The sequence below is a fragment of the Vidua chalybeata genome, chromosome 8 (genome assembly GCF_026979565.1).
Source record: "Vidua chalybeata isolate OUT-0048 chromosome 8, bVidCha1 merged haplotype, whole genome shotgun sequence".
Taxonomy (NCBI): domain Eukaryota; kingdom Metazoa; phylum Chordata; class Aves; order Passeriformes; family Viduidae; genus Vidua; species Vidua chalybeata.
In genome coordinates, this window is record NC_071537.1 from 21,486,356 (window position 1) to 21,513,414 (window position 27,059).

A 27,059-nucleotide genomic window follows, 5' to 3' on the forward strand; every position below is an offset into this window, starting at 1 on the left:
CTGTTAAGTGTCCTTGTTTGCTCATTTCCCCAAATCTGATATGTTTCTTGGTCAAGTGTTGGTTTTTGTTTATTGTTCTGTTGAAACAGGTGAGTAAATCTTCAAGTCCTCATCTGCAGAAGCAGCAGGGCAACAGCAGTAATAGCACTTGTGCCACAGCTAAGGTATAGCACCAAGGAAAGCAAGTTTCCAAAGGATGAGAGGAACAAAAAATTTTGCTCTACAAGTAGGGGAAAACTGTTAATGAAAAGGTTTTTTTTCTCCTTCTAAATGCATTTCATGAGTAAATATCAGAGCCAGTGATAAAAGAGGTCGGTACCATTAGTGATATTTTTTAATTGGTAACCACTCTTTTGCTTAGTTAGTGGCAACATTCATTAGCCTACATTGCTTCTTAATAGTGTTTTTTTTGTGGTTCACAGCTTGGAAGAACTTGACTGAAGATCTGGAACTACAGCTTGTTTCTTTGCTCTCAATTCTAATCCTGTCCTCTCTACTGCAAATATCTACAATCTCATGTTCACATTAACCATTTAGGGGCTTTTGAGCACCAAAGCTGAATCAGTGAAATATTCTGGGCTGAAAGTGTGTGGGAACTTAGTACAGATGTCCTCAAAAGTTTGTTATACATGATCCTGTATGCACTTTCCTTGAGAAGTGAGGGATGGTGATGGGGCACTGAATAGGCAAAAAAAAAAACATGCATAGCTTTGTAAAGTGCATTCTTGAATTCCTTCCAGTTTGCACTTGTTTCAGAAGATCTGCATCTCTCTATGGAAATGTGGAAGATGTTCCCTGCTTAGTGCCCAGTCATGCAGAAGTGGTAAGCATTGTGTGTTGAGCCCAGGGAACTGCTGTAGGCAGAGAAGCTTTCTGTCCCACAAGTGTCTACAGGTAGCACAAACCTCTAGTGATGAGAATGGGGACAGTGTATTTATTTCTTATGGCCATTGCTTTTGAGATACTTTTGAAACAAGCTGAAAAAACTGCATTCCATGAAACCTAGGTTAGTCTTCAGGCACAGCTTAAGGAGACTGAAAGGATGAGATTTTCTTCTCCACTTGGTTAGTGCAATTTTCTTCTTCCATCAAGTTTGTTGAAGAGCTGATCTAGTCTGTAAAATCAATGTTTCTTCTGTCAAAGAAAAAAATTTGGGTTTCTGCTAAGCTTGAAGATGAGCATACAGCTGAAAAATAAAACCCTTAATTTTTAATATGTTTAATTCAAACAGCATTTACATTTCCAGGATCAGCTAGTTATTTCCAACTTCCTTGTGGCTCATGTAATTGAAAAGCTCTGTCTTTTGATACAGACAAAAGGTTATTTTTGATTAAAAGCAACAATTCCTTTTAGACAATTTTGGGCTTAGTTTTCTCACTTGTATGCATTACTGTGTCTTGGGTTTTTGCATTATCTTCAGAAGGAGTCAGTCTAGCTTTCCATGGCTAGTTGGACAATAAATTTCTTCTTCTAGTTTCATCTTCCAAAGTAGCTTTGTGGTGCTTTAATGTATCAAGAAGTTTTGTACCAGAAGATCTATTTTATAATTCACTTATCTGTTCTCACTGTAGTGTTTCCAGGCTTTCTGCTTTAACAGCAAATTAGGCTACTCCTTTGTGGAAACCTAAAAGCACTGATTTTTTGTGAAGCACCATGTTTGTGCAGCCATCCAAAAAAATCTAATTGAGCAAAACTTAAAACTAGTAATGGACTAACATGTGGCCTTTCATTTAGGACAACATATTGCTGGTAAGATACTAGCATTTGGGAAAATGTCAGCCCTCTTTGGAAGATTATTAACTTTTTAAATACAATAAATGTGTTGATAATAAGTGGTGGAATAGAGTAAAAATGCTGCCTCAGGTTTTTACAGAGCCTTTGAAAAACTAGTATATCAGTAAAGGAAGAGCCTCAGAAAAGGTGAAAGGCTTTCTTGATTGAAGTGTTTTCATTTTTTGGGAGGAAGCTGGAATGAAGTAAATGAGCAAAAGCCATCACAGTACAGAAATGGTGTGATTTCTTCTTTAAAGGATACTTGAAAATTGAAGGAATGGCAAACTATTAACAGAAAAGTGCTGTGGGGGCAAAAGAGAGCAGAAGTAATGAAAATGTGTTTTTCTTCTTCATTATGATGAATTCACAGTTTATTTGTTTTGTGTAGCCTTATTTGGTGGTAAGTATCTTTTAATAATTCTTGAACTGACTTCTGGAAAACAAAACAATTTTTAAAAAATTATAAAGATGGATGATGTAATGAAACAAATGTGTTAGGAGAGATCAGAGGAAGTGTGTTCACATGTGGCATTTAGGTTCTGGTACACTTCTGAAGAGCTGAGAAGCACTGTCTGATACCTGCCTGCAGTTTAGAGCTAGGCCTGAGCTGCAGGAGGCTGCAAGTGGTTGGATCCACTTGTGTGGATCCACTTGTGTGGTTTATGTGTTTATATAACAGTGACAGTCTTAATCTCTTTATGAGAAATAATTTGTTGGCCAGAAAGTAATCTTTTGGAAAACCTGCTTTGAGAAAATAATACAGATTTTTTAAATGTCTTAAGTACTTTAATAATAAAAAAAAAAAAATAGAAATAGCATTTGAAAAGTTAGATTGTCTGTGAAATTATGAACATGCTCAGTAAACACCTCTTGCACTGTTACTGTCCAAAATCTGATGTTAAGATGTTTTACAGTTTGCCCTAACAAATATTGAAATATAACAGAAATACTTTTGAGGAATAAACACACTTTAAAGAGTTGTTCACAGTCATGCTTTGCTGGGGTCTATAAACAGAATTGAGGTGGGGATGAAGTGGGACCATGTTTGTTTTTTTTTTTTTAAGATGAAATTTACTTTAACTAAGAGCATTTCAGCAATTCCTTTCTCACATTACAATCCTGAAAGTACTGTTTGGTTACTGCAGGGGTTGTGGCAAACAGTGGAAGGTGAAAATGCGAGACCAAGGGTGGAAAGGAGCAGCTTGTTCTTGTTACTAGGCTTTATTGGAAAGGTGTATTCTCAAACTACACTTAGGAAGATTTAAGGATCTGTGTAAAACAATCCTCTTTCATTTGTTAAATGTGGTGGCTCACTTGAATCATTCTGTGCTGTGGGGTTTTCTGTACTTGACTGACTGTGTACCCCAGTACAGAACACTGTCAGTCTCCTCATTGTTTCGTGGTGCTTACAGCACTGTGTCCAAATGGAAGGTTGAATTACCTGCCTTTTCTTTGCTTTTTCTTTTTCCTTTAGGAATGAATTTTAAGGTGTCTGTGGTAGCTGTAAATCTGTGAGGGAGCCTGACTGCTGCTGCTTATTTTCTGTTCTTTTCTTGATGATTGATTATGTTGCTGACCCCAAGGCTTGATTTTGGCCTCTCCTAAATAACTAATAAGGAGCATTCTGTCAAGCTGAGATTTAGATGAGGGGAGAATGAAGATGGATTTTGAATCAAGCTTAGTTGACTTAAGATTATTCCAAGAAAATCAGCCTCTTGGGATTTCTTGGCATCACTTTTATGTAGCTTTAAGACACTGTACATTTATCAGAATTGCAAAAGAAAGCAGACATGTCACTTCAGATACAGAAGCTAAGGCTGTTTTAACTGAAGAGCATCTTTATTCCAGATAACATTGAAAACAGTGGAAAGGCAAGGCTAAACATGGTAAGAATGATAGTAAGTATTTTTTGGACAAAGCTGTATTTATAGGGCATTAGTGAACATGGAAAGCCATCTGCTGAAGACTGGTGGCTGAAAACAAATTTTAACTAAGTAATGCATCTTTAATTATTAAAATATTTACAGAGGGTAAGGTAGCCTGGGAGGAAAACAGATATTGTCTGAATTGGTAGGGTTCAGGTTAGGAAAGCCAAAGCCCTCATAAAGTTAAATCTGCCTGGGGACATTGAGGGAAAAAGAAAATCTTGTTTCTATACATTGGTGATAAGAGGAAGAATAGGGAAAATGTGAGCCCTGTCTGGAAAGGAAATGGGGGACCTGGTTACTCAGTATATGAAGGTGGCTGAGGTACTCCATGGCTTTCTTGCTTTGCTCTTCAGCAGTGAGAGCTCCAAGCCCATGGCCCAGGCAGTAGAAGGCAAAGGACTGTCACACTGTTGTTAAGGCACAGAGAGAGCCTTGTGGCTTCCTTAATGGATGTCTTGTTTCCAGTGCCAGCATTTTTATCATCACTTCTTTAAAAGAATTTTTTTCCCCTTGTTTACTGCTGTTTTGAGTCACAGTAGGTATTAGCAGGTTAGTGTATCTTGGGCGTAGCTTTTTGAAGCGTGCTGTAATAGGTACATTTGTGTTCGATGCTTGGTAGGTAATGTGCCCTTTCTTATGCAATTTCTGTGTATGTTGACTATCCAGATATTACCATCAAATTTAATAATAACCTTCTTCGCCTGTTGGCTTTCTCATCTTCAAAATCTTACTTGGTTAGTTCCCTGTGATACAGCATGCTTTAGCAGAGCAAATGAACAGCAGTGACATTTTGCTGCCCCCTCCAGATAAATACAGCTTGCATCTTTTGTATCTTAAGGAGTATGTGTGTCATGACCACTGACCTGAGCAAACTCAGTACTTGCAGTGATTTCTTAGATGTGTCTTTTGGCGTCTCAGTATTCAACTCTCTGTTTCAGTTTTGTTCATGTTGTTTAATACTGCTAGGCTGTCCTTTGTAGGTATGAATAAAATAATTATAGGAAAAGCTTTTGGGCTCTGGAACTTGTTTCTACTCTAAAATGGTTAAAACCGTCCCTGATACAGTTTTCGTCCAGGGCATCTGTCACTTTCCAAGTGTGATAACAATCTTCCTGAGGCTGGGAGGATTATGTTAACAGCCAGGTTAACGCTCCAGCTGAGAGTCAGAGCTTAATGGTATGGATGCCATCTGTCCGTGCTGGTTGGCCTCAGTGCCATGTAAAGCTTCTGAGGATATTCAGTGTACTCATTATATTAGGCAAAACCTCCTAGGTCCATCTTCCTGTCTTGTCAGTTGGGTCTTGTAGAGTTACCTAGAGCCTGTAAGAAGGCAAGCAGGTAATGTCTGATGTGCACAGGAGATATATTTACAACCCAGTATTCATGTGTTGTCAGCATTAAACACCAGAAGGTAAAGGCAGTTCCTGAAGGGAGTCCATTCAACAGTTACAGTTATATAAACAATTTACTTCTCAGTGTCATTTATTGAATAGTTTTTGGAATGTAAATTTAAATAATTTAAGATATTGCTTATAAAACCAAGAACAATACAGAGTTGTTAATGATCTTCTAAGCCACTTAACCTACTGACAAATTTATTCATTCAATTGGTATTCAAGACTGGTGTCCTCTGCACATACAAGTCTTGCTTTTAAGGGTACTTCAGTTCTTTTTCTCTTGCTTATGCTTTCACTCTGCTTATAAGTAGTCCACTTCATACACAGAACCTCCACTCAAGGGGGTTACTGGCAACTGGCACAGGTAAAATAAGTGTTAGCAAATTAATTCACTCAAAGGGTGCCTTTTGTAGGTCTGACTGTAATGCAGTCATCTTTACCTTTCCTTTTATTCATGAAGGACATTTGTTTAGCCCTAACCTCTTCTGTGAAGCTTTCTATAAAGGAGCTAAAGGTTTTTGGGCCTCCTGTGTTGGGTTTACTTGAGGATGTGGAGAGGAATGAGAGCTGGCATTATTTCTTGTAACAATAATGAGAGAATCTTTGGCTTGCTCTGTTCATCATGAAGAAAGCTTTCCTTTAGTCTGACAAAGAAAAGAGAATGTAGCAGGTTGTTCAGTGATCTGAGCATCTCAAGTTACAGCTAGTCTTTTTTTTTTTTTAATAGTGTTTGTGTGGATCTTGGGCTTGGGGTCGTTTGAAGCTGTTTCAAAAGTGCTTTCAAAGAGGGTACTAACACCTATTTAAGGTCCTCTATCTTTGACCTTCTTCCCACTGACATAGATAAGAACAGTTCAGAGGCATACAGAATAGTTATGGAAAAAAAACGGTAACATGAATTACAGTTTTAGGAATTGTAAGTCTTAATAAGCTCACACTTTCACCTCACCTATTTCTGCCTTCCACTCATGGTCATACCTCTGAACTTGCAGCATTGAGCTGACCTATCTGAATTGAACTGTCCTGTCTAATACTCAGCTGTTTTGATACTTCTGCCAACCCTTTGAACCTGTGTCTTCTCAAATTGTTCACATAATATCAAAACAAAGGATGTGATGTTTTGTATAACAAAAAACATTAGCTCTTAGGATAGCTTGAAATGTTGGTTTGAGGTAAATCTTCACTTTAGATACTGGTTTATTATTAAAACAGTTGCTAGTACTTGCTGTTCTTTCAAATCTCTGGCTTGATACAGAACATTACATGAAAACTCACAAGTTCTTCTCTGTCATACTAAAGGGTTTATTTTACTTGGTTTTGTGTCAAACAAAATAAACTTTAATGGAAAAGTGGTTGATTCCATCTGCCTGAATCTGGTAATTAATTTGTGGGGGATGGCCTTTAAAAAGACAGAGAAGAACTCCAAACATAAAAGGGGAACAGCTCACAGGTTGTTTTTTTGTTCTGGATAGATTCTCATGAGTATGTTTTCTTCTGACACAAATATTAACAAAATAGAAATAGGAGTTGAATAGTGCTGATTATGTAAGGGTTAGAGTCTGAGCACAAGCTATTGCATAGGACCTTCCACAAAACATTGATTTGGGAGTAGGGGTCTCTGAGAAGCAGATTTTTAAGCTGTATCCAGCTCCCAGCAGTAGTTGAATTTTGCTGTGACACTCCTTTCTGCTCGTGGTTTTCAGCTGTGCACTGGCATCTTTCAAGTGTGTGTTTGGAAGCCTTTCATAAGTACCTTAATTATGTTTTCAGAAGAGTTACTTCAGTGGTGTTGAGTTCCCTTTGCTATGTGTGGAATTGTATGCAAACGTTGGTATGTGTGATCGTGATGTGCATACATAAATATGAACGTGAGATTGACAGGTTTAAGTTACACAGTGCATGGCAAAAAGTTGTTATCCTTATAAATCAGAATGAAGTCCAGAATGTTAGTGTTACTTAGTTACATGGTGTTACTTTATTTTGCAGATTTAGTGTGGATGTAGTTCTTAAAAGACTTCTGCTGTGAAAGCTCTATTCATTCTAAAATTGTGGAAAGATCAGTAGACTAAAATATGTTCTTGTGATCCAAAAAACCTGCTCTTATTTGACTCCATTTGCATGACATTCGTACACAGTTCCTACCCCTTTGCCCTCCAGCAGCTCTTGCCAAGTGGTGATGCTTCTGTTCTGACTTCACTGGCAGATAGACCACATCAGTGGACTTGATTGCTGACTGCTTAACAACATGATGGCATTAATAACCCAAATGATCCAAATTCTTAATTACAGGTATTGTTGCTCTGTCTTGTTTATAGGGCATATTCATGCTAGATATAATACTATCTGATTAAAAAATGGTGTTTAGAATCGGCAGAAATGCATCTAGAATATTAATATAAAATCACAAATGTCTTATAGCCTTCCCAACCTTTGTCTGGATACAAGTGCATAGGAAGTGTTCTCCAAAGTCTTCCTAATAGGAGTATATGCTGACTTCTTGATGATGTCTCTTATAATTGTCTGTCTAAACACTTCATAGAGAGATCCACTTGTTTGAAGTGTTTTTTTCACTTTTTTGTAACAATAGAAAAAGATGCAAATGCAATGACTCTTGCTGTAATCTCAGTACACTGTAAAATATAATAGAATATTGGTATTAGTTCCTTTTACTGAGCAATATTTAGGCTAAATAGCAGAAAATAGAACAAGATACTGCATTTCAGAACTGTGTGATAGTGGTTAAGGAGAAATACAACAAATTTCTTTGCTAATCCGTTTTGAGCATTTTGGAGCATAGCATAGAAGGATGGGTCCTGAGTTCAGAAGCATATTGATGGGTCCTGAGTTCAGAAGGTGATTGAACTTCAGTGTCATCCACCTGTTTGTTACAATGACAAACACATGCAAACCTCACAATTAATGGAGAATCAGTTGTCCTGAAGGTCAGAGAGCTGTTAGGAGCTGACACAAGTAAAGAGGGTGATGTGTCACAGGCACCAGTTGGAATGACCACACTAGCACATCAGAAATCAATTTGGACAGCTCTTCTAGGGGAATAAATAGCCATCCTGGTCTTGGGCTTGTTGGAGAATGGGATTTTTAAGAGATAATGTGATTGGAGTGGGCAGGGGAAGGGGGCCCTCTTGCGTTGCATTTGAGATCCCATTATTCCAGTTTCTCAGGTCCTGTAGACAAAAAGGTGGAAATAGAAGACTGTACTTTTTCCTTGAGCTATAACCTCACAGGGGTTACAGAGATGCAGTGAGTAGCTCGTAAGACTGGACTGCTGCAATAGATGTGTCACAGTCTCTTCAGGGACAGGCAGGGAAGCCAAGGAGAGGAGGTTGTGCTCTACACAAAGATTACTTTGGAATCTTCCTACTTGGAAGCGTGGTTCTGTGCTGTGGAATGGGTCATAGGCCTGTCAAGCCTTCAGTATGCTTCAGAATCAGAGGATAAAGCAGCAGCCATTAATGCTGTGCTGGGCATTTGTTATACATAGCCTGATCAAAAAATGGGAAGAGAATGAACCTTCCAAGCAGCTGGGTAATACTTGATAGTGAAAGGCCTTTTTTCCCTAAGAAAATTTGAAACTGTTCTGCAAGGACAGCAGGATAATTGGGACATTATTTAGACACAGATTTTGGAAGGACCTGCTAGGGCAAGTGCTTTGTATTTGGAAGCCCCGGCTGTAGTGCCTGGGAGATAGTAGGATTTCATATTCTGAGAGAAATTAGGATGGTAACTATCAGACTGAGGTCCAGAATTTTATCTTGTTTAAAGAACTGCTGAGTGGTGTCCTCCAAGAGGTTTGCTGTGAAGAGCAAAGGCACACAGGACGTGTTGATCTCTGGAGACAGTTTCCTTAGACTGCAAAAATTACTTACTCTAATGTTCATGACAATAGCAGGCATGACAGTAAGCCTGCTGGGCTGCAGGGAGAGTTCCTGACTTTAGCAAAGCCAAATTCTCCAAAAAGCACTGGTGCTGCACATATAAGCAATAATGTTAAGCCAAAGCTTGGTTGGAGTTGAAGCAGAGGGGGAGTGGAAAAAAAACCCAAAGTAACAAAAGGTAGAGAGCTATTAGAAGTATGTGGACAGGCAAAGGAAGAGTAAGCAGAAGATGGCCCTGCTGATGAATGGAATAAGCATAGTGTGACAACAGAGGGGCTTGGTGTGGATCTCAGAAGAGATCTGAGGTACTCTGTACTTTCTTGGGAGGACCTGTTCTCAGGTGTGACAGAATTTAAGCAGCAGAGTGAGATGCCATCTTTGCTAGAGGAAGATGGAGCTACAGAGTGCTTAAGTAAAATGGTGAGATTTGCCCTAGGAAACTGGCTGACATGACTCCAACACCTCTCCCCATTGACTTTGAGAAATCAGGGCAATTGGGAACATCCTCAGTACCTGAAGGATGACAAATGTTACATGCATCTTCAAGAAACTTAAGGAACATGAGTGAGTGAAATAAATGGTTGTGCATCACAAAGGTTAGGGAGCATATGACTTGGTATAAGTCACATAACATAGATCTGTATAAATTGTGTCTACAGGTATTTCCCTATGTGCTATCTTCTGAAACTTGGTTGTTAGCATGATAGGAGAACTTTGAAGTAAGCTTCAGGAAGTTTGGAAGTAAAGTGCTGTCAGCAGGCTGTCATTTAAGCACTGTCTTGCATAGGTGCATTTTGAAGTGGATTTGATAATGTGGTACTTAACACTGGCAGCTTTCCTGCAGCCTGTTTATAGGATCAGTGGTGTTCTCCTATTGTTAGTATAGCTGAACAGGTTGAGAGAGATGAAATGGACTTATGCATTGACTGCAATTCTGTGTAGCTGTTCAAATGAATTTGATTGCAGTGGCCTTAGTGCAGGGCTGGAGAGCAAGGCTGTCCTTTAGAATGGCACACTGTGTCTCTGCTGTCTGTGTTGTCCTTGGTTCAGTTCAGCCATTTACAGCTCGCTGCTGTATCCCAGCACACACCGATGACAGGCAAGGGAAAGCTGCTGCCACTTCACCTTATTATGGCTTGCTGTATGTTCTAGCAGCTCAGTAGCTGTTTCATGACTGACAACCTGACACTTGTTCTAAGCCATGTCATTCCTGCTTGTGAGTTGACACCTGATTTTAAAATGGCCCTTTCTATGGAGACTAGGCTTGAGCAAGTTTGGAATCATTTAAGTTTGCTTTTTTTTGTTTTGCTGTGAGGCGAATTACAGTGGCAAAAGAGACACCATGTTGGAAGCCAGATTAACAAATTTGAATTTGCTTCTTCATATAGTCTATTCCTCACTCTGATTCTCTGTCATTACGTATTACAAGCATACAGTCTGATTTTTCTGGTTTTAAAAATGATTGGAAGATTATTCAGAGATGATAATACAGTCTTTGTTTTGTGTGTATTCTACTACATAAGCAATAAATTAAGGGTTTTGCTATTACACTTCTCTTAAATTTTGATCCTTTGTACTTTAAGAGGTGGAGACTCAATTCCTTTCATATAAATGAAGTAAAGATTCCCAATACAGAAAAATTGAAATTTTTCTCTTTGAAGGTGCCATGATGATGCTCATGTAGTTTTACTAGGACACATGGAAGATGATAGCAAAAAGGAAATCTTTATTATGTTCAGCAGGGTTTCATCAAGACAGCTTCTTGTGCTTTTAAGACCGAGTCCTCTCTTGTTCCAAGGCTAGTAGTAGGTTAATAACCACTGGCAGGGTTAGTAAGGTGCAGGGGTTATTCTCATCCAGGGACCTTTGCTATATTGCATTTTCTGTATGGTTCTTCTCCTGTAAGAGTTGCTCCTATTGAATAGCTCTGTGTGTACAGTTTATTGATAATTCTGTGAATGTGGAGCTATGAAACAAGATGTAAACATTTCTCTGTAATGAGATTTTGCAGTGAAGCAAAGCTCTCCTTTTTCTGCATTAAACTACCATTGGTGTAGTTCTGTTTTTGAAAGAAAACAGAACTACTATTTGGTTGCACTTTTCTTTAAGGTAAAAGTCTATCTAATGTGCAGATATTTTGAGAAAAGTGAAAATACAAGTTTGAATTACAAAATTTGAATAAAAAGTTCTGTTATTTAGAACAACTAGGCTAATCCAAGACAAGGGCTGGAATACTCTGGTAGGACACATTATAGTTTAAAGATATCTGGCTTTTTGCTGTTTCTTTTGTAAAGTGAGTTCTGTCTCAATTACAAGAATTTAACAGACTTTCTTTACTAGTATTTGTAACTTTCTTGTTCATAGAGATTGATGTGATTGATTTCCTAGAAAGTGATATTGAACATGACTTTTTAAATAAGATCAGAATTATGTTTGTCTCCAGTGCATGATGTGACTGATACATAAGACACATAAAGCTGTTTCTTTGGTCACATGCTCTCAGATAAAATACTTTTCAAATTTTCTGTGCAAGCCATTATTTCCAGAGGTTTTGTAGCAGACAAAAAAAATGTGTTCTAGCTAAAAAGTAGGAGTCATTAATCCTTACCCTTGGGGTCCACTTTGAAGACTGTTAGTTTTGGTTTTTAGCCTCCCTAAGTGAAAAGCAAATACATGGATTTGTTGCTAGTAGCATAGGAGAAAGGAACTGCAATTTCTAAGTGTTTGTCCAGGCACAGAATAAGATTCAGTGCTCTGTTTTCCATTCAGATACATTTTTGCTGATTCTGTTTCTGCTGAAGACAATGCAGTGCACTGATGTTTTGGAACAATAGTTGAACATCATACGTGATGGCCTCAGGAGTGAAGTGCCTCTCATTGTGGCACTGCTCTCAAAGAGCCTGCCTGTCTGTAAGCAGTGAAGTTTTCAAGGAATGGAGGAATTGTGTTAGATCAGCAAATGTCCATGGCATATGTCACTGTTATTTGTGGAGAGGTTGCTGTGTCAGATACTCCCTTAAGGGAGCACATGGTTAATAGAACACAGGAAATTGTACTGAAGTTGAAGCTAGTGGCATCTTCTGGAGAATATTGGATTGAAGCTGCTCCAGTGGTCCCTTCCAACCTTAACTATTCTGTCAAATGAAATGATAAATTGATTTGTTCATTGCTATAGAACATAAAGCTTATATTGAGAGCACTCAGATTGCAGGAGTGTCTTTAAAAAAATCTTCAAACTTTATTTGACTTTCTTCTGTCAGTTTTAGTTTGTTCATTTGGTCTTTCCCAGTATACCAGTTGTTTAATGTCTTTGCTGCTGCTTTGTATTTCACTGGCCTCTGTGCAGTCTGCATCTCTATTGTCTTACACCTTTGAAGGCTACCCTGCATTTGCTACCATGTTAAAAGCAAAAGAACAAGTGTGTTCCTTCAGTAGATAAAAAAATTCAATTCAGCTGTCTCAAGCTAAATTTAAAACTGTGTTGTGATTTTTGCTTAATATTATGGAGCCGAGGTAGTGATGTTTAGAAGTGTGTGTGGTAGGGAAAGAAGGATGTGTCATGGGTATTTGGAGATATGAGGCTTAATGAAATAGCTGTTCATGGTAGTTTGTAACTTGAAGTATGCATAAAACTGCTTTCATGCCATAGGAGTGAAAGGGGGCTGATCTGATCCTGATTTTTAGATGATTTTCAGGAGAGAGCTAGTGAGATAAGTCTGTTCATCTCACAGCAGACATGACAATGAATTTCTCCTGAACACACAAGTAAATGTAGTGAATGGAGGAGGAAGATGGACTCTGCACTGCTTACAAAAGGGAGTGATACTTAACAAATCTTACCAAGCTCTTAAAAAATGCCAAAAAGTCTGGACATTAAACTCATCTGGTTGGTTTCAGTTGTTTGGATGAAGCCAGACTAATTCTATTTGCCTGTATTTCAGGTGGTAATTGCCAGTTTCAGATTGTCCCTTGGTTTTCTCTGTTGGCCACTGTCCTGATATCATGCCTGGACTTCTGATCTCATGCTATTTAACTTGTTTGAAGATACAGAACCAAGTGTCAAAAAAATTAGTAGTAAAGTAGCTGAAAGTTTCTAGAGACTGGCACAGATATATTAAAATTACTGTTTTCACCTGAGTGTATTGTAGATTCTGTAACTATTTCAGGGGTGTTACTAGGAATCCTGTAGATTGAAATTACTGGATAATTACAAGTCAGTTTGATTAAATGTATGTTTTAATGCCTAATTATCTCCTTAATTTTGTTGAAGGCATAAAATTTATGTATGTATATGACCTTTCCCTTCCTCACGTTGCATTTCTTCTAATTGTTTCAAATCTTGGATAAGATGAAACCTCAGTGATTCTGGGGAGGTTTGTGTGACAGAAATCAAAGGCTGTAAATCACATTTGGTGCATTGCTTTGCTGTGGAGGATAGAGATAAGGCAAGAAATAAAAATCATTAAAGATATTTTGGCTGTTGAATTTTGTGATACTATCACTCATATGCTCAGAAGGTAAGATAGACAACTCTTTGTTCTTGATTAGGTCTTCTATTTTGTTGAGGCTTTAGTTTTTTGTGTAGTATACAGTCTGGTTTGTTTACTCTTGGGGGTGGGTGGTGAAGAGCTCTATTTTGTCCTGTGGGGGTTGCTACTGTTCATAATCTGATATCAAGGATTATACCTTAAGAAGGTTCTTTCAGATTGCCACTTGGAGGCTATTCATTATTAAGGTTAGGCAGACACAGTGAGGCTGCAGGTATCTGTTTAACAGGGGCATATTGTGCTCATTTCAGATGCTTCAGGATAGATACATGAGCTACCAAGATCAGTGTTTTTATTTACCTGCAGCTTAGATCAATTACTTGACAACTCCTTGGTAAGTTAAATTTAATAGGTGTTATTCAAATCACAGAATCTGTTGAGACCTTCCATTCAGTGCTTGCTACATGTAACCAAGATTGTTATCTCTGATTGATATTTTTGATCCTCTAGAACGTGAGTATTCTGGAAAAGCATAGGTTATATTTTAGAAAGGTAGAGGAAGAATACTGACAGATGTCACTGCCATGCAGGTAACATTTCACTGCTTTAATGTAGAGTGAAAATGACCACTAAGAACTAGTCTTTAAATCCCCAGACACAGGAAAGATACAGTGAGCCAGTTTAGTAAAATTCTAAAGATGCTTGTGGTTACCTAAGTAAAGATTCCAAACTCTTGTTTGGTTAGTGGTTTTTTATTCAGCTTCATAATATGTTTCCCAAGAAATTATAGGTGCAGCCCCCTTATCTATGAGGAAAATGGTAGTAGAGTCTAAGTAACTTCAGAGTGTAGTGAAATGCAAGAATGGAACCTAGGTCTTGCAAATACCCTATAAAAACTTTCTATTAGTGCTCAAGACTTCTTGAATGTGAAGTTGGTAGGGTTACTTGAAGCAACTCTAAGTTCTCCTCATGTATTTATTTTTAAAATCTAGGTTATTCTTCCTCTTTTCCTATGTTGAGGCTTCTATCACTGCTTTTGCTACCTACCTCAGTTTTGCATGGGTTTTTATGGGCAATGACATCTTAGCATAAAACTTGGATTTGTATGTTGTACACAAGTTGATCCAGAATTCTTTCTTGATACAAGTGAAGCTTTATTTAAAATTAGGCAGAATAGGCTATACACTCTAGTCTGCTTTTGTGCACTTGGAATTAAAGCAACAATTCTTTACCTTCAAACTATTCAGGATGCACTGTAGTGTTGAATGTGGAATTTGATGTTTCCTGTCAACAATAGTTGCATGTAGTGCCAAGACATACTAAAATGTATCATCTAGTTATAAAAAAGTTTAATATGCTGCAATTTTAAATGCTAAACTACCTTAATTTCTATGGTAGTGTTTCTTCTGTAAAACAAAATAAATTTACTTGCTGAGTTTCTGGTGGTACCATGCAGATGTAGGCAGGCTTCATGTAGTCCTGTAGCAGTAGGCAGATGTGGGATGGTATTCCTGAAGCTCTGGCATTTTATCACAAATCATGCTAATAGATACGAAAGGCACACTGCTTATCGCAGTATCTATGTTGTGATCACTTGAGATGTAGTAGGACGTCTGCTTTTCTATGTACATTTCTTTAGGCAATCTGGACATTAGACTATGATGCATATCCATGTATGTTTTTTCTAAATTCTGTTGTGGACCTTTGGTATTGTCCAAGAAAGGGAAGACCAATGTTTCAGGCTGAGTAAAGAGACATATATTTGTATGTGTATTTCGTGGTTTTATCTAAGAAAAATACCTCTGTGTGTGGTTTGTGTATAGTGGACCATACAGCAAAATAAGGAAACAGCCACTGCTTCTCTTCAACCTGGATGTTAATCATATGCTTTTAATGTATAGCTGATTTGATTAGGAGAAACTTTGTGAAGATGTTAGTAGGATTTGTTTAACAAACATGACGTGACTGTACTAGATATATTTTACATCAGTCTTTGAAAAATAAAAGTGAAAAATTTGAGGGGAAAAGAAGTATTTTGAGAATATTGGAAGGCACAAGAACTGTATATTTTGGTGGATTCCAAATGACTTTGAGTAATGTAATTCCATAAATGTCATGTCTGCGCTTATGGCAGAGGAAGCATTTTGTGAACCCGGTTTTTTAAGGCCTGTGTGCTGGCAGTTTTTGGAAAGGCACAATGCAGAATATGTATCATGGAGGGATGAATTACTATGGAATTGTAAAATTGTGTTATTTTTTTCTTTATACTGAATTAGTTTTACAGGTGGCATCTTCTGGTATCTCCAAGCAGGTGTGTTCTACTCTAAATTGTAAAATGCTCCTAAAGCTGAAGAGTTAAAAGGGACTTAGAACATATGTAGACTATAAAATGAAGGTGATATATTGTGTAATAGTGAATCAATTACTATCTTGAAGACTGCAAGCAGGAACTATGTGAATGTTCTTAAATGTGAATGAAGGGAGATTATTTTTTAATTATTTCTCTTAACTAATTCTCCAAGTAATTAATCTTGTGAATTATGTTACCTCCAAAATACAACTTCTAGCTGTTTAATCAAAAACTTATGTCACTTGGGGCTTCTTGAAGAAAAATGACTTAACTGATATTACTTATGATATTTCCTCTTCAGATTCTTCTGCAAGTTCTTGGCTTCAGTGATGTAAGTGGTTTAACAGTAACACTGTTGCTGTAACAGTGATGTAACATTTCTCAAAAGACCAGAGAGCTGTAGTTCTGAAGGTGTACAATGGGAACTGTTCCAAAACACGTTGCCTTTTTCTTCTTATCCTTGCTTTACAATTAGAAAAGGGTTTTTGGTTAATGTTTGATTGTCATAAGATCTGAGTAACTCACAAGAATTTGATCTTTCCTATATCACTGTAATGATGAAAACTCCTCTCTTTATAAAGAGGATTTATTTAATTGCAAGACATTGCAGTACTTCAATCAGTCATGCTGATGATCTTCTGTATTAATTCCATTTTTCTTATGGGCTAGTTAAAATTCCTTGCTTTTGTTATCTCCATAAGGTATCCTGTTTGTTTTTATTCTAGGTTATTTACTTTCTAGAAGAGAGGGTCAAGCAGGATCCCCTGAAAAGCCATTGTCTGATCTGGGTCGTCTCTCCTACCTGGCTTATTGGAAAAGTGTCATATTGGAATACCTGAACTGTCACCATGAAAAACAAATCAGTATCAAAGGAATGAGCCGAGCTACTGGAATGTGTCCACATGATATTGCCACAACCCTGCAGCAACATAGCATGATAGATAAAAGAGAAGATAGGTCAGTGAATCTTGTAAAAAATTTTTTCAAATACTGAGACAAAACATTCTCTACTTACAAAACAGTTGATGTGAAAAATGTCTCTGTAAAAGTTTGACTTTAAAATGAGTGATAACCATCTCACCATAGAAGTCAGTACGGGTGGGTCTTACATACAGAGCTTTTCTTCCTGGGGATTTTTTGGATGCGCTTTCATGTTAATGGTTATTAGAAGTATGTGGCCAGCTCAAAACATTTTCAGTTAAGAGTTTTGTTTCATTCAGTATAATCTTCCCTAATTGTTCCCAGCTCTTGCTGTGCAAATATTTTGCTTTGAATACCAGTAAGAGAAAAAATGGTGTTTGTGGGTGGCAGTCTCTCTTTCCACACCTCCTCTTTCAATCATTGCTGAATTCATGTGAACCATGGGATCAGATCAGCTCTACATGAACTGCTCCTGCTCAAGGTGCTGGTAATACAAGTTTCTGTTTAATGTTATGATCAATGTTGAAAGTCAGTGCACTGAGAAGGTGAATTCCTGTTTTGTGAATATCTTCTTTCTTCATGCTCTTGATGGGTATGTTAGAACTTTTCTGGGTTATTGTTCTTGTTTGGTCTCTTTCTTTCCAAAAAAATGCCTCAAATGGCTTTCAATGGTATTTGTGTTTCTAAGATGATCTGAAGTCTTTCTGGATATTCCAATCATAGAAACTTTATAATTAAGCAAAGCTGCCTTACAAACACTGGCTTGCCAAAAAAAATGAAATTAAAATCAGAAAAAGTTCAGCCTCAGTAATTTTTGTGTCCCAACGCTAGCATTCAAAACCAGTAATTTTTGAATCAGTAAGAATGCAAGTCTTCGAAAAGGAGATTGGTTTTTACAAGATGGTGTATGAGAGTAGTAAGAGGAGTACTGGCATTTCCTTAAACCTCTTCTGGAGTACTTAGTTATGGACAACCTGAGGACAAATGTATTTTAAGGGAAATTTTTCATACATGTAGTAAAGTAGAAGTTTGTCACAATTCTGGGATCTGATTTCTTTTTTAAAACTTTGTTTTTCACTGAGAGAATGTTGTTGCTTCACCAATCTGATTTTTAAAGCATTTGAAATGCTTGTTAATCCTTGTTTAGAATTGTATAGTTCTTTGTAACAGGGGAGTTTGATGGGATATGTGCTAATATATTGGCATACTGTGCTATTTTATTAGTCTTTACCTACTTTTGATACGCCACTTCAAAGTAACTGGAAAGTCGTTTTGTACTTCATTAGCACAGGAATAAAGTATTTGTATGCTTCTTTAGAAAAACTGTACTTCTGACTTGCTTTCTTGTCCCATTAACTTACATCTTCAGCTGTAGCATTACGACTTTCTCACTCTTGACTTGATGATCCACAGGATTTTCTATGTTTGTGTGTAATATTAAAATTAGAAATTGTTCTGGCAGTGATTCAAGTGCCAACAGTGAACCTCTTGAATTAGGTTTAGGGTAGTCAACTATAAAACCTTCACTTTGCTCACTGTTGCCCTAGTGATGGTTAATATTGAGCTTTCATTTCATAAACTATTGTTCCTCCACTTCCTCTCAGTAAACAGTCAGTAGTGTAAGGATGTTATCACTACATGTAAGCTGGTATTTTTAGTTTGATGGATCCTTTCATTTACCCATCTTTTTTCACAGGTTGTTTTGCAAAAGGATGTCAACTATAGAAAAGCTGTTCCAGGTGGTCACTTTCTAAATTAAATTGCTGTTTATTTGATTGTAGATTTGTAATTATTAGAAGGGAAAAGCTGATTTCAAGTCATATGGAGAAACTGAAAGCGAATCCACGTATCAATGAAGTAGATCCTGAAAGCTTGAGATGGACTCCTTTGTTAGTTTCTAATGCTGCAGTTTCTGAAGAAGAGAGGGAAGCAGAAAAGGAGGTAATATCAGAGATATCTTCTGAATTTCTCTTCCTTTGGCTTTCATAACTCTGAATATTCAACATTAGACTGTCTTAAATAGAGCAGATTTAGCTTTGACCACTACATACTGCTATTATAATGCAGAATTTTTGGAAGCTGTGCAGCAACACGTGGTAACTTTGAGGGGATGCATATGAAAACTTAAAATGTGAATCACTTGTCATGGAGCTGTATTTATCACTCTTGAGGTAGTCAAAGAGCATGTAATCAGATCAAATTTGGTGCAGAGCTCAGGGGCTGCACTTTCAATCGATTCTTTGTGTTCTCAACTTGCTCAAAGTGATCCAGTCAGTGGGCATGTAATGTACTGCTAAAGGACTTAAATCAATTCGCTGCATCATTAATAGTGCTAAATATCCCATGAAATGCAATCTTCTTTGGTTTGTTATCTGTTAACTGTTGTAAAGGAGCAACTAGATGATTCAGCTGAAATGTTGTTGCTAGGTTAGCTAGCAGTGCTAATCAGGGTTGACTTATTTTAACTATTTAGCTGAATGTAAAGGATATGGCTAAGTAAATGCTGTTTCAGTGACCTGTTATTTTAACCTCAACCCTTCAGGCTGAGCGTCTTATGGAACAAGCTAGCTGCTGGGAAAAGGAAGAGCAAGAAATATTCTCCACAAGAACTAATAGTAGGCAATCACCTGCAAAAGTACAATCTAAAAATAAATATTTACGATCTCCAGAAAGTGTGGTCGTGGTGGGGGAGCGAGGGCAATCCACAGAACAATCTAAAGAAAGCAGTGAGGAGGATGGCGGGGATGAGAATCAACAGAGTTCGCCTCCCCGGCTGACAAAGCCCCAGTCCCTGGCCATGAAGAGAAAGGTGGGCTACTTCAGTGCTTTGGTTCAAAGTCATTTGTCTCCCATTTCAATCAAATCGTTACCATCAAAATAACAACCTGTTTTTTTTGCAAGCATTTATTAGACTGTTTTAATCCTTTATGTGTTATTTGGACACTTCACTATTCCTCTTTTTGCTTTTCTGCACTCCATCTAGTTTTTGTGTTTTGGATTTTTCACAGAATTATAAAATATTAGTGACATTAAAAAATCTGAATTTTCTGTTAATTTTAAAACTAGAGATTGCCCTCTGGTGTTTGGCATTAGTATTGGTTCGATATCTTAATGGTTCTTTCTTTTTTTGTACTAAGATGGAGTCCAGCTTGTGGGGTTTGTCTTTATGTTTTGGTTTTTTTTAATATAGGAACTCCTAAAAGAGGAATAATGTTTTTTAAAAGAAATGTTAAAACAAAAGGGTTTTTTTTTTTTTACCCATATTCTTCTAATTTAAATGTTAAATTCTGATTACTGCCATGTTTGCACTAATTTCTTAATTTCATTAAAAATCAACTCTTTGAGTTGCTTAAATTAGTAAACTTAAGAAACCCAAAATTTTAAAGCACTCACCTTAGCCTTTGTATTTAGGTGTCTCTGAGAATTAGGAAATTGTATTGTCCCTTTGGTTATACTTTAGGTGAGCTTACTTTAAAGTAACCATAAATCTATGAGAATGTATAATAATGGAAAAACAAAATCTTGAACAGTTTTTTTATAGCAGCCAACTGTAGATGCTAGAGGTGCACTTCTTTGATGTTATCTATTTTTCTGTGTACGTCCTTATTTCTAAAAATAGCAGAAACCCAAAATGTAGAAGAATAAGCTTTGGTACTTGTGAACGTAGTTGTGGTGGAATTATAAATCTACAGAGGAAAAATGTGTGAGTGCAATTTATGCAACAGTGCTAGGAATAGTATTTGACAGAAGAAGGTAAAAGACACTACAATATAAAGAAAGTTTTAGTCTTGATTTTTACTTACAGTAAGGTTTGTATACATATATACATACCTATTTTAACTGTTTAGACATTTTACTTTTAGATTCTGTCTACATTTGAATTTGAGTGAATATAAGGTGTTTTTTTAATGAGTAAATTGTTGTAAACTCACTCTACTAAAATTTATGTCCAAAATCAGTGAATGAATGGGAATGTAGAAAGAGTTTGATTTGTGGAATTGTTTTTCAGAGACCTTTCATACTGAAAAAGAAAAGGGGCCGTAAACGCAGAAGGATAAACAGCAGTGTTACAACAGAGACAATTTCTGAAACAACCGAGGTGTTGAATGAGCCATTTGATAACTCAGATGAGGAGCGTCCCATGCCACAGCTGGAACCCACCTGTGAGATGGATGGAGAAGATGATGACTTGAAGCCTGTGATTAGAAAAGCTTTTGAGTATCAACCCGGGCAGCAGAAACAGGAGGAAGAAGAGCAGAATAAGGAGGAGAAAGATATTCGTTGTTACAGGCGTGATGAAAATTGTACAGGTAAACTTAAAATGTTCTCATATATTCACAAAAATTATTTTGTTGGGTTGCCTTCAAAAGAAGTGTTTATTTTTGTCATGCATCTAGAATTTTTTTATGAGATGTATTTAGCTGTTGTTATTATTATTATAATTTGCTTTTTGTGTTCAGAAAACAAATCTTATCCAGTCTGAGGCATTGAAGTTTTTGTCATATTGTCAAAAACAACTTCTATGTCCCTACAGCAGGGCATTTCATACTCAACAGTACAAAGGGTATCACTGGAATATTGTCCAATGTAGTTTTTGTATCAGTGGTAAAGGATACAAGCAAAAAGTAAGATTTGATTTACACAAATATCTTTCTATTCAGTATTATTGGTAATTTAGTGAAATGTTTGGTGCTTCTGTGGCATAATATATCCTCAGCACCAGGATCCTGTTTTATTTCCCCATGAAAGAGACAGTTTTGACTGTGTCCTTCCAAAGCTACTTTTCTAGTTTGATTTCAAGGATATTTCCTGTCAGAAAAGTTAATGGACGGATAGTGAAACTACCAATGAGCTATTCTGAATGTGCCCTCTTCCCTTGACCTCCTGGCCCTTAAATTATGCTTATGAGTTTTAATTCCAGAATGAATTAGACTCTCAGGTCTGTGTGTTTTCTCTAAGAAGCCAGTAGGTACTAGTTTGGTATTTTTGTAATTGCATGGGAAGTTCCATCCTTGTGATCCTCAATTGAAGGGTCATGGGCTGATGTCTATTTCAAACAGCTCTTGTGTGATGTGGTACATTAGAATATTACCACTTTTTCCAGCTTCTCAAGAGAAATTATTTAAACTAATAGTAGCAAGTTCCAGCTATGTCGCAGTGGTCGAGTTGGCACTGTTTTAACTAGACTGATGTTTTTTATTTACCCATGGACCACGTCATCACAATTAGAAGTCTCACTGAAGACATTACACTCCCAAGAGCAACATGTTATGTCTTGATAATTTTCCTTTTTTCTGGAGTATGTGTAAGTGGGATCTGAGGAGAAAGGAAAGAGATGAATGTGTTTGGGTCCTTTTTTTATAGTCAGTGGATTAGTTTAGCGTTCTGATGCACTCTGTGTGTAATTTTAATTATCTTTTGCCTTCTATCATCTCTTGTGAACCATGTCATAATATGTTGGCCATGAGAAAGTACCAGAATGAACCACCTTTTTTCAGTATTGGTATTAAAGCATGTTTATATATTTTTTATGGTTTGTCCTCCAGAATGGTCCAAGAGGAAACTCAAGACTTTCATGTCATTACCGTCAAAAAAGATGAATGTGTGTTAGATCAATGTCTATATAAAGTGAAGGCATACTTCTATTCTAAAACCAAAGGTGGAAAATCAAATATTTGACAGTATTTGCTTTAGTTTACATGTCTTGTCATGTAAATCTCTGGGATTTTTCTAATGTATAAATGGTGGTTCTGACAGTGTCTGTTAAAAGGCCACCAAACCATAACATATCTGTGTAGTGTGTTTGAGCTGTAGATACTACATTGTTCTACTGTGTTTTGAGACCTGTTTATAACTCTTGTTTCATACTTTCTTAATACATTTTGAGTTTATAAATTATTTTCAGGTTTATATTGGAAAATATTGATTAGTCTGCAAGCTAAGACTTTTTCTTTTTGTCTCTATTACCTCCCAAAGATAATACAGAGGATGTAGCTGTGTTGGAAGAAAGCACTAAAGACAATCTTGAACCTTTAAAGAGTAAGCAGGGTTGGCCCAAAGGAGTTAAACGTGGTCCATCTAAATGGAGACAGAGCAAAGAAAGAAAACCTGGCTTTAAGCTTAATTTGTACACTCCACCTGAGACTCCCATGGAGCCTGACTATCAGGTGCTGGTGGAAGAACAAAAGGAAGTAGCTGAAGACAAGCCCTGTTCCGTTCCCCCTGTTACTGAGGAAGCTGTTAAAGAACCTGTTGAAGCATTACCACCACCAGCTGATGAGGCAAAAGAAGTAGAACCTGAACCTCTACATCCACCCAGTGAGCCCTTTGAAAAACAAGAAAATGATACTATGAAAGCTGGGGAAGAAGAAAGGAGCATAGAAGAAGATGGAATCAGTTCAAAAGATCAAGAAAAAGACAAAGCAGAAGAAGTTTTTGTGCAGAAAGAGGAGTCTGTGCATTTGGATGATCAGGAGGAAGAGGAGGAGGAGGATGAAGAACCTTCTCACAATGAGGATCATGATGCAGATGATGAAGATGATAGTCACATGGGTTCAACAGAAGTGGAGAAAGAGGAATTGCCTGGTGAAGCTTTCAAAGAAATGCTGGAAACTCAGCAATCTTTTTTAGACGTAAATGTTCAAACTGGTAATTCAAATCAGGAGGAGTTAATGGATTGTGGTGTTGACCTTGCAGCTGATGAGTGTGCAAGTGACCAGAAAGAACTTGCTACAGATTCAGACCCAGTGCCTGAATCTGATGATGATCATGCAGACAACAACCAGGACCAAAAAGCTGCTGAAGAATTACATTCCGATTTCAAGGGCGAAAGTACTGAGACCATGGAGATTGACTCAGAGACAGTTCAGGCAGTACAGTCTCTAACCCAAGAAACAAGTGAACATGAAGATACATTTCAGGACTGTGCAGAGACTCAAGAGGCCTGTAGAAGTTTGCAGAACTATGCCCACAACGACCAAAGTCCCCAGATGACCACACTGGATGACTGTCAGCAGTCTGACCACAGCAGCCCGGTTTCATCTGTGCACTCTCACCCCAGCCAGTCAGTTCGCTCTGTTAATAGTCCAAATGTTGCTCCTTTAGAGAACAGCTACGCTCAGATCAGCCCAGATCAAAGTGCCATTTCTGTGCCGTCTCTGCAGAACATGGAGACCAGCCCAATGATGGATGTTCCCTCAGTTTCTGATCATTCACAGCAGGTTGTGGATAGTGGGTTTAGTGACTTAGGAAGTATTGAGAGCACAACAGAAAACTATGAAAACCCAAGCAGTTACGATTCTACAATGGGTAGTAGTATCTGTGGAAACAACTCTTCTCAAAACAGTTGCTCATACAGCAGCCTTACATCTAGTAACCTAACACAGAGTAGCTGTGCAGTGACCCAGCAGATATCTAACATTAATGGAAGCTGCAGTATGATGCAACAAGCAAACATCAATTCTCCTCCCACTTGTAATGTAAAATCTCCCCAAGGTTGTGTTGTTGAAAGGCCTCCAAGCGGCAACCAACAGTTATCCCAGTGCAGCATGGCTGCTAATTTCACTCCACCTATGCAGTTGACTGAAATCCCCGAGACTAGCAATGCCAACATTGGATTATATGAAAGAATGGGGCAGAGTGAATTTGGAGCAGGGCATTACTCACAGCCATCTGCCACCTTCAGCCTTGCTAAACTGCAACAGTTAACTAATACGCTTATGGATCATTCTTTGCCTTACAGCCATTCAGCTGCTGTAACTTCCTATGCAAACAGTGCCTCTTTGTCTGCCCCCTTAAGTAACACAGGGCTTGTTCAGCTTTCTCAGTCTCCACATGCTGTTCCTGGAGGACCCCAAGCACAGGCTACCATGACCCCTCCCCCGAACCTTACTCCTCCTCCCATGAATTTGCCACCTCCCCTTTTGCAGCGTAATATGACTTCATCGAATATTGGAATATCCCACACCCAAAGACTGCAGACTCAGATGGCCAGCAAAGGTCATGTCTCTGTAAGAACCAAATCCACACCTCTGCCACCTGCTGCTGCAGCCCATCAACCACAAATTTATGGGCGAGCTTCACAGACTGTGGCCATGCAAGGGCCTGCACGGACCTTAACAATGCAGCGTGGCATGAACATGAGTGTAAATTTGATGCCAGCCCCTGCTTATAATGTCAATTCAGTGAACATGAATATGAATACCCTTAATGCTATGAATGGTTACAGTATGTCCCAGCCAATGATGAATAGTGGGTATCACAGTAATCATGGGTATATGAATCAAACCCCTCAGTACCCTATGCAGATGCAGATGGGAATGATGGGAACTCAGCCATATGCACAGCAGCCAATGCAGACAGCACCCCACAGTAACATGATGTACACTCCTCCGGGCCACCATGGCTACATGAACACAGGCATGTCCAAACAGTCTCTCAATGGATCCTACATGAGAAGGTAGGCCCGTGGGAGAGACACGCTACCAAACCGGCGTATGGGATTGATCTGCACAAATACCTTTGGAGAGTACGATTTCAAAACCAGCAATTGGTGTGAATGCAAAAACATTTGTTGGCACCATTTAAAAGCTGTATGCAGCAGAAAGCCTTATACAAGTTTTTCTTTATTTCACGCTTTGTTGGTTTTTTCTTTTTTTTTTCCTTTGGTTTTGTTTTGTTCTGTTTTGGGGTTTTTTGTTTATTTTTTTAACATTGTGAGATTTAACTTCTCTTTGGGGGGAATTAGGTGGTTTTTGTTTATTTCATTGAGCTTGAAGTTCTCTGGAAAGGAAGAACTCTTTCTATGAACTGCAATTACACAGCAGCTGATGGTTCAGAGCCATTTTATGTGCCTGCTCCCATTAAAAATGTGGATAAATAGACTCCAAAACTATCAGACAGTACTGGATCATGAGTTTTTTCTCTCTCCTTTCCCCACATGTAAATGCCTTTTAGCAGTTCTTTTATTGTATTATTTTGTTTCTGAAGGTGACACTTCTGCATGCCGCTAATGTCTTTGTTAGTGACAGTGCATTTTGTAGTACTGTACAAGTGTTGTGCTTAACAGTAAGCCATTTCTTAATTTTTTTGCCTTGATTAGGTTACCCTAGTTTGAGGGGTAAAAAAACCAGAACTATATTTTTGTTAATTATAAAACTTGTAAAAATAATAAAAAAAAGCTGCAAAAGCTATTCACATTTTGGTTAGTTCAAAGGGTTTTATTGCTGTATGTTTAGTGTAAAGTTGAGACTCTTTTCCATTTTTGTGACCAGTTTCTTTGGGGCTGGGTAGGAAAAAAGGCAGCTTTCTGTTTTATAAAAACTTATGGTTTTTTGTTGATTGAAACATCTCAGTGTTTATTTGTCAAGTTTTGAAACATTTTCGTATATGTCCAAATACTTGGCAGGATTTAAAAAAAAAAGTAGTGAATTTGGTGTAAAGTTGCTATTTTATGGAAATGCCTCTAACTTTACATTTTCATTCCATCTGTAGATTTTTCTATCTTTATAAAATATTGGAGTTATTTTTTAAGGGAAAAAATAGAGCAGTAGCGTGTGAATAGCTCAAACTAAGCTTACAGATCGCATGTAAAAAGGCAAAAGTTATTTGTGTCTGTTTATATTGCTTCCTTTTTTGTAGCCTTTGTACCTGTACAGAGTGACTGTAAGGGCCGAACAGAAGAGGCTTGATACATGTAAAAATAGGACCCAGTGACACTCTTGTATTTATCTGTTATCTTTTTAGTCAGTCACTTAAAAAAAATACCCACAAAAGACCCACCCAAGCAACAAAAATAAAAACTGCAAAAAACTACACCCCCCCCCAAGCTGTACATTTTAACATAAAATAAATTATGATGAGCCATTTTTAGCCTCTTGTGTCTTGTCATAGTTTGATGTTGCATGGGAATTACCTCCTGAAACAGTGTTTGTTATGGTGCTCTCACGTGCTTGATCTAAAGCCCATTACAGTTGGTGGGGTTTGGATTAGGCTGTTTAGAGCTTAAGTGTAGGTTACTCATCATAATTACATCCACCTTGTGAAAATAAAGAATACCTAAGATTATTTTTTTTAATAATCTTAATAAAATATTGAATAAATATGTATTTAGTACCTTACAAGGTTGTCAATATTTAATGTATGAAACTTCTTTCCTACAGAAGGTGTGAAAATATATATATATATATATATAAAAGGATATATGATAATAACAGAGATGGTGTTTGAACTGTATTTTAATGACAGAATTGTAATCTCTTCCTTTGTCATTGTTGCTGGGTGACAAGATGATGCAAATTCTGTGTTAA

General features: G+C 37.6%; 1 protein-coding gene across 4 annotated transcripts in view; it reads left to right on the forward strand.

Moving 5' to 3' along the window:
- Positions 1 to 26,873, forward strand: part of KAT6B (lysine acetyltransferase 6B) — a 109,539-nt gene extending 82,666 nt beyond the window's left edge. For all 4 annotated transcript variants that reach the window (XM_053948947.1, XM_053948949.1, XM_053948950.1 and 1 more), the window contains exons 13-17: positions 16,557 to 16,788; positions 18,534 to 18,693; positions 19,295 to 19,561; positions 20,762 to 21,062; positions 22,729 to 26,873. In XM_053948947.1, the coding sequence (XP_053804922.1) occupies positions 16,557 to 16,788; positions 18,534 to 18,693; positions 19,295 to 19,561; positions 20,762 to 21,062; positions 22,729 to 25,214 (3,446 nt within the window). In that variant the 3' untranslated portion in view covers positions 25,215 to 26,873. The remainder of the gene's footprint in view (positions 1 to 16,556; positions 16,789 to 18,533; positions 18,694 to 19,294; positions 19,562 to 20,761; positions 21,063 to 22,728) is intronic.
- The last annotated feature ends 186 nt before the right edge of the window (positions 26,874 to 27,059 follow it).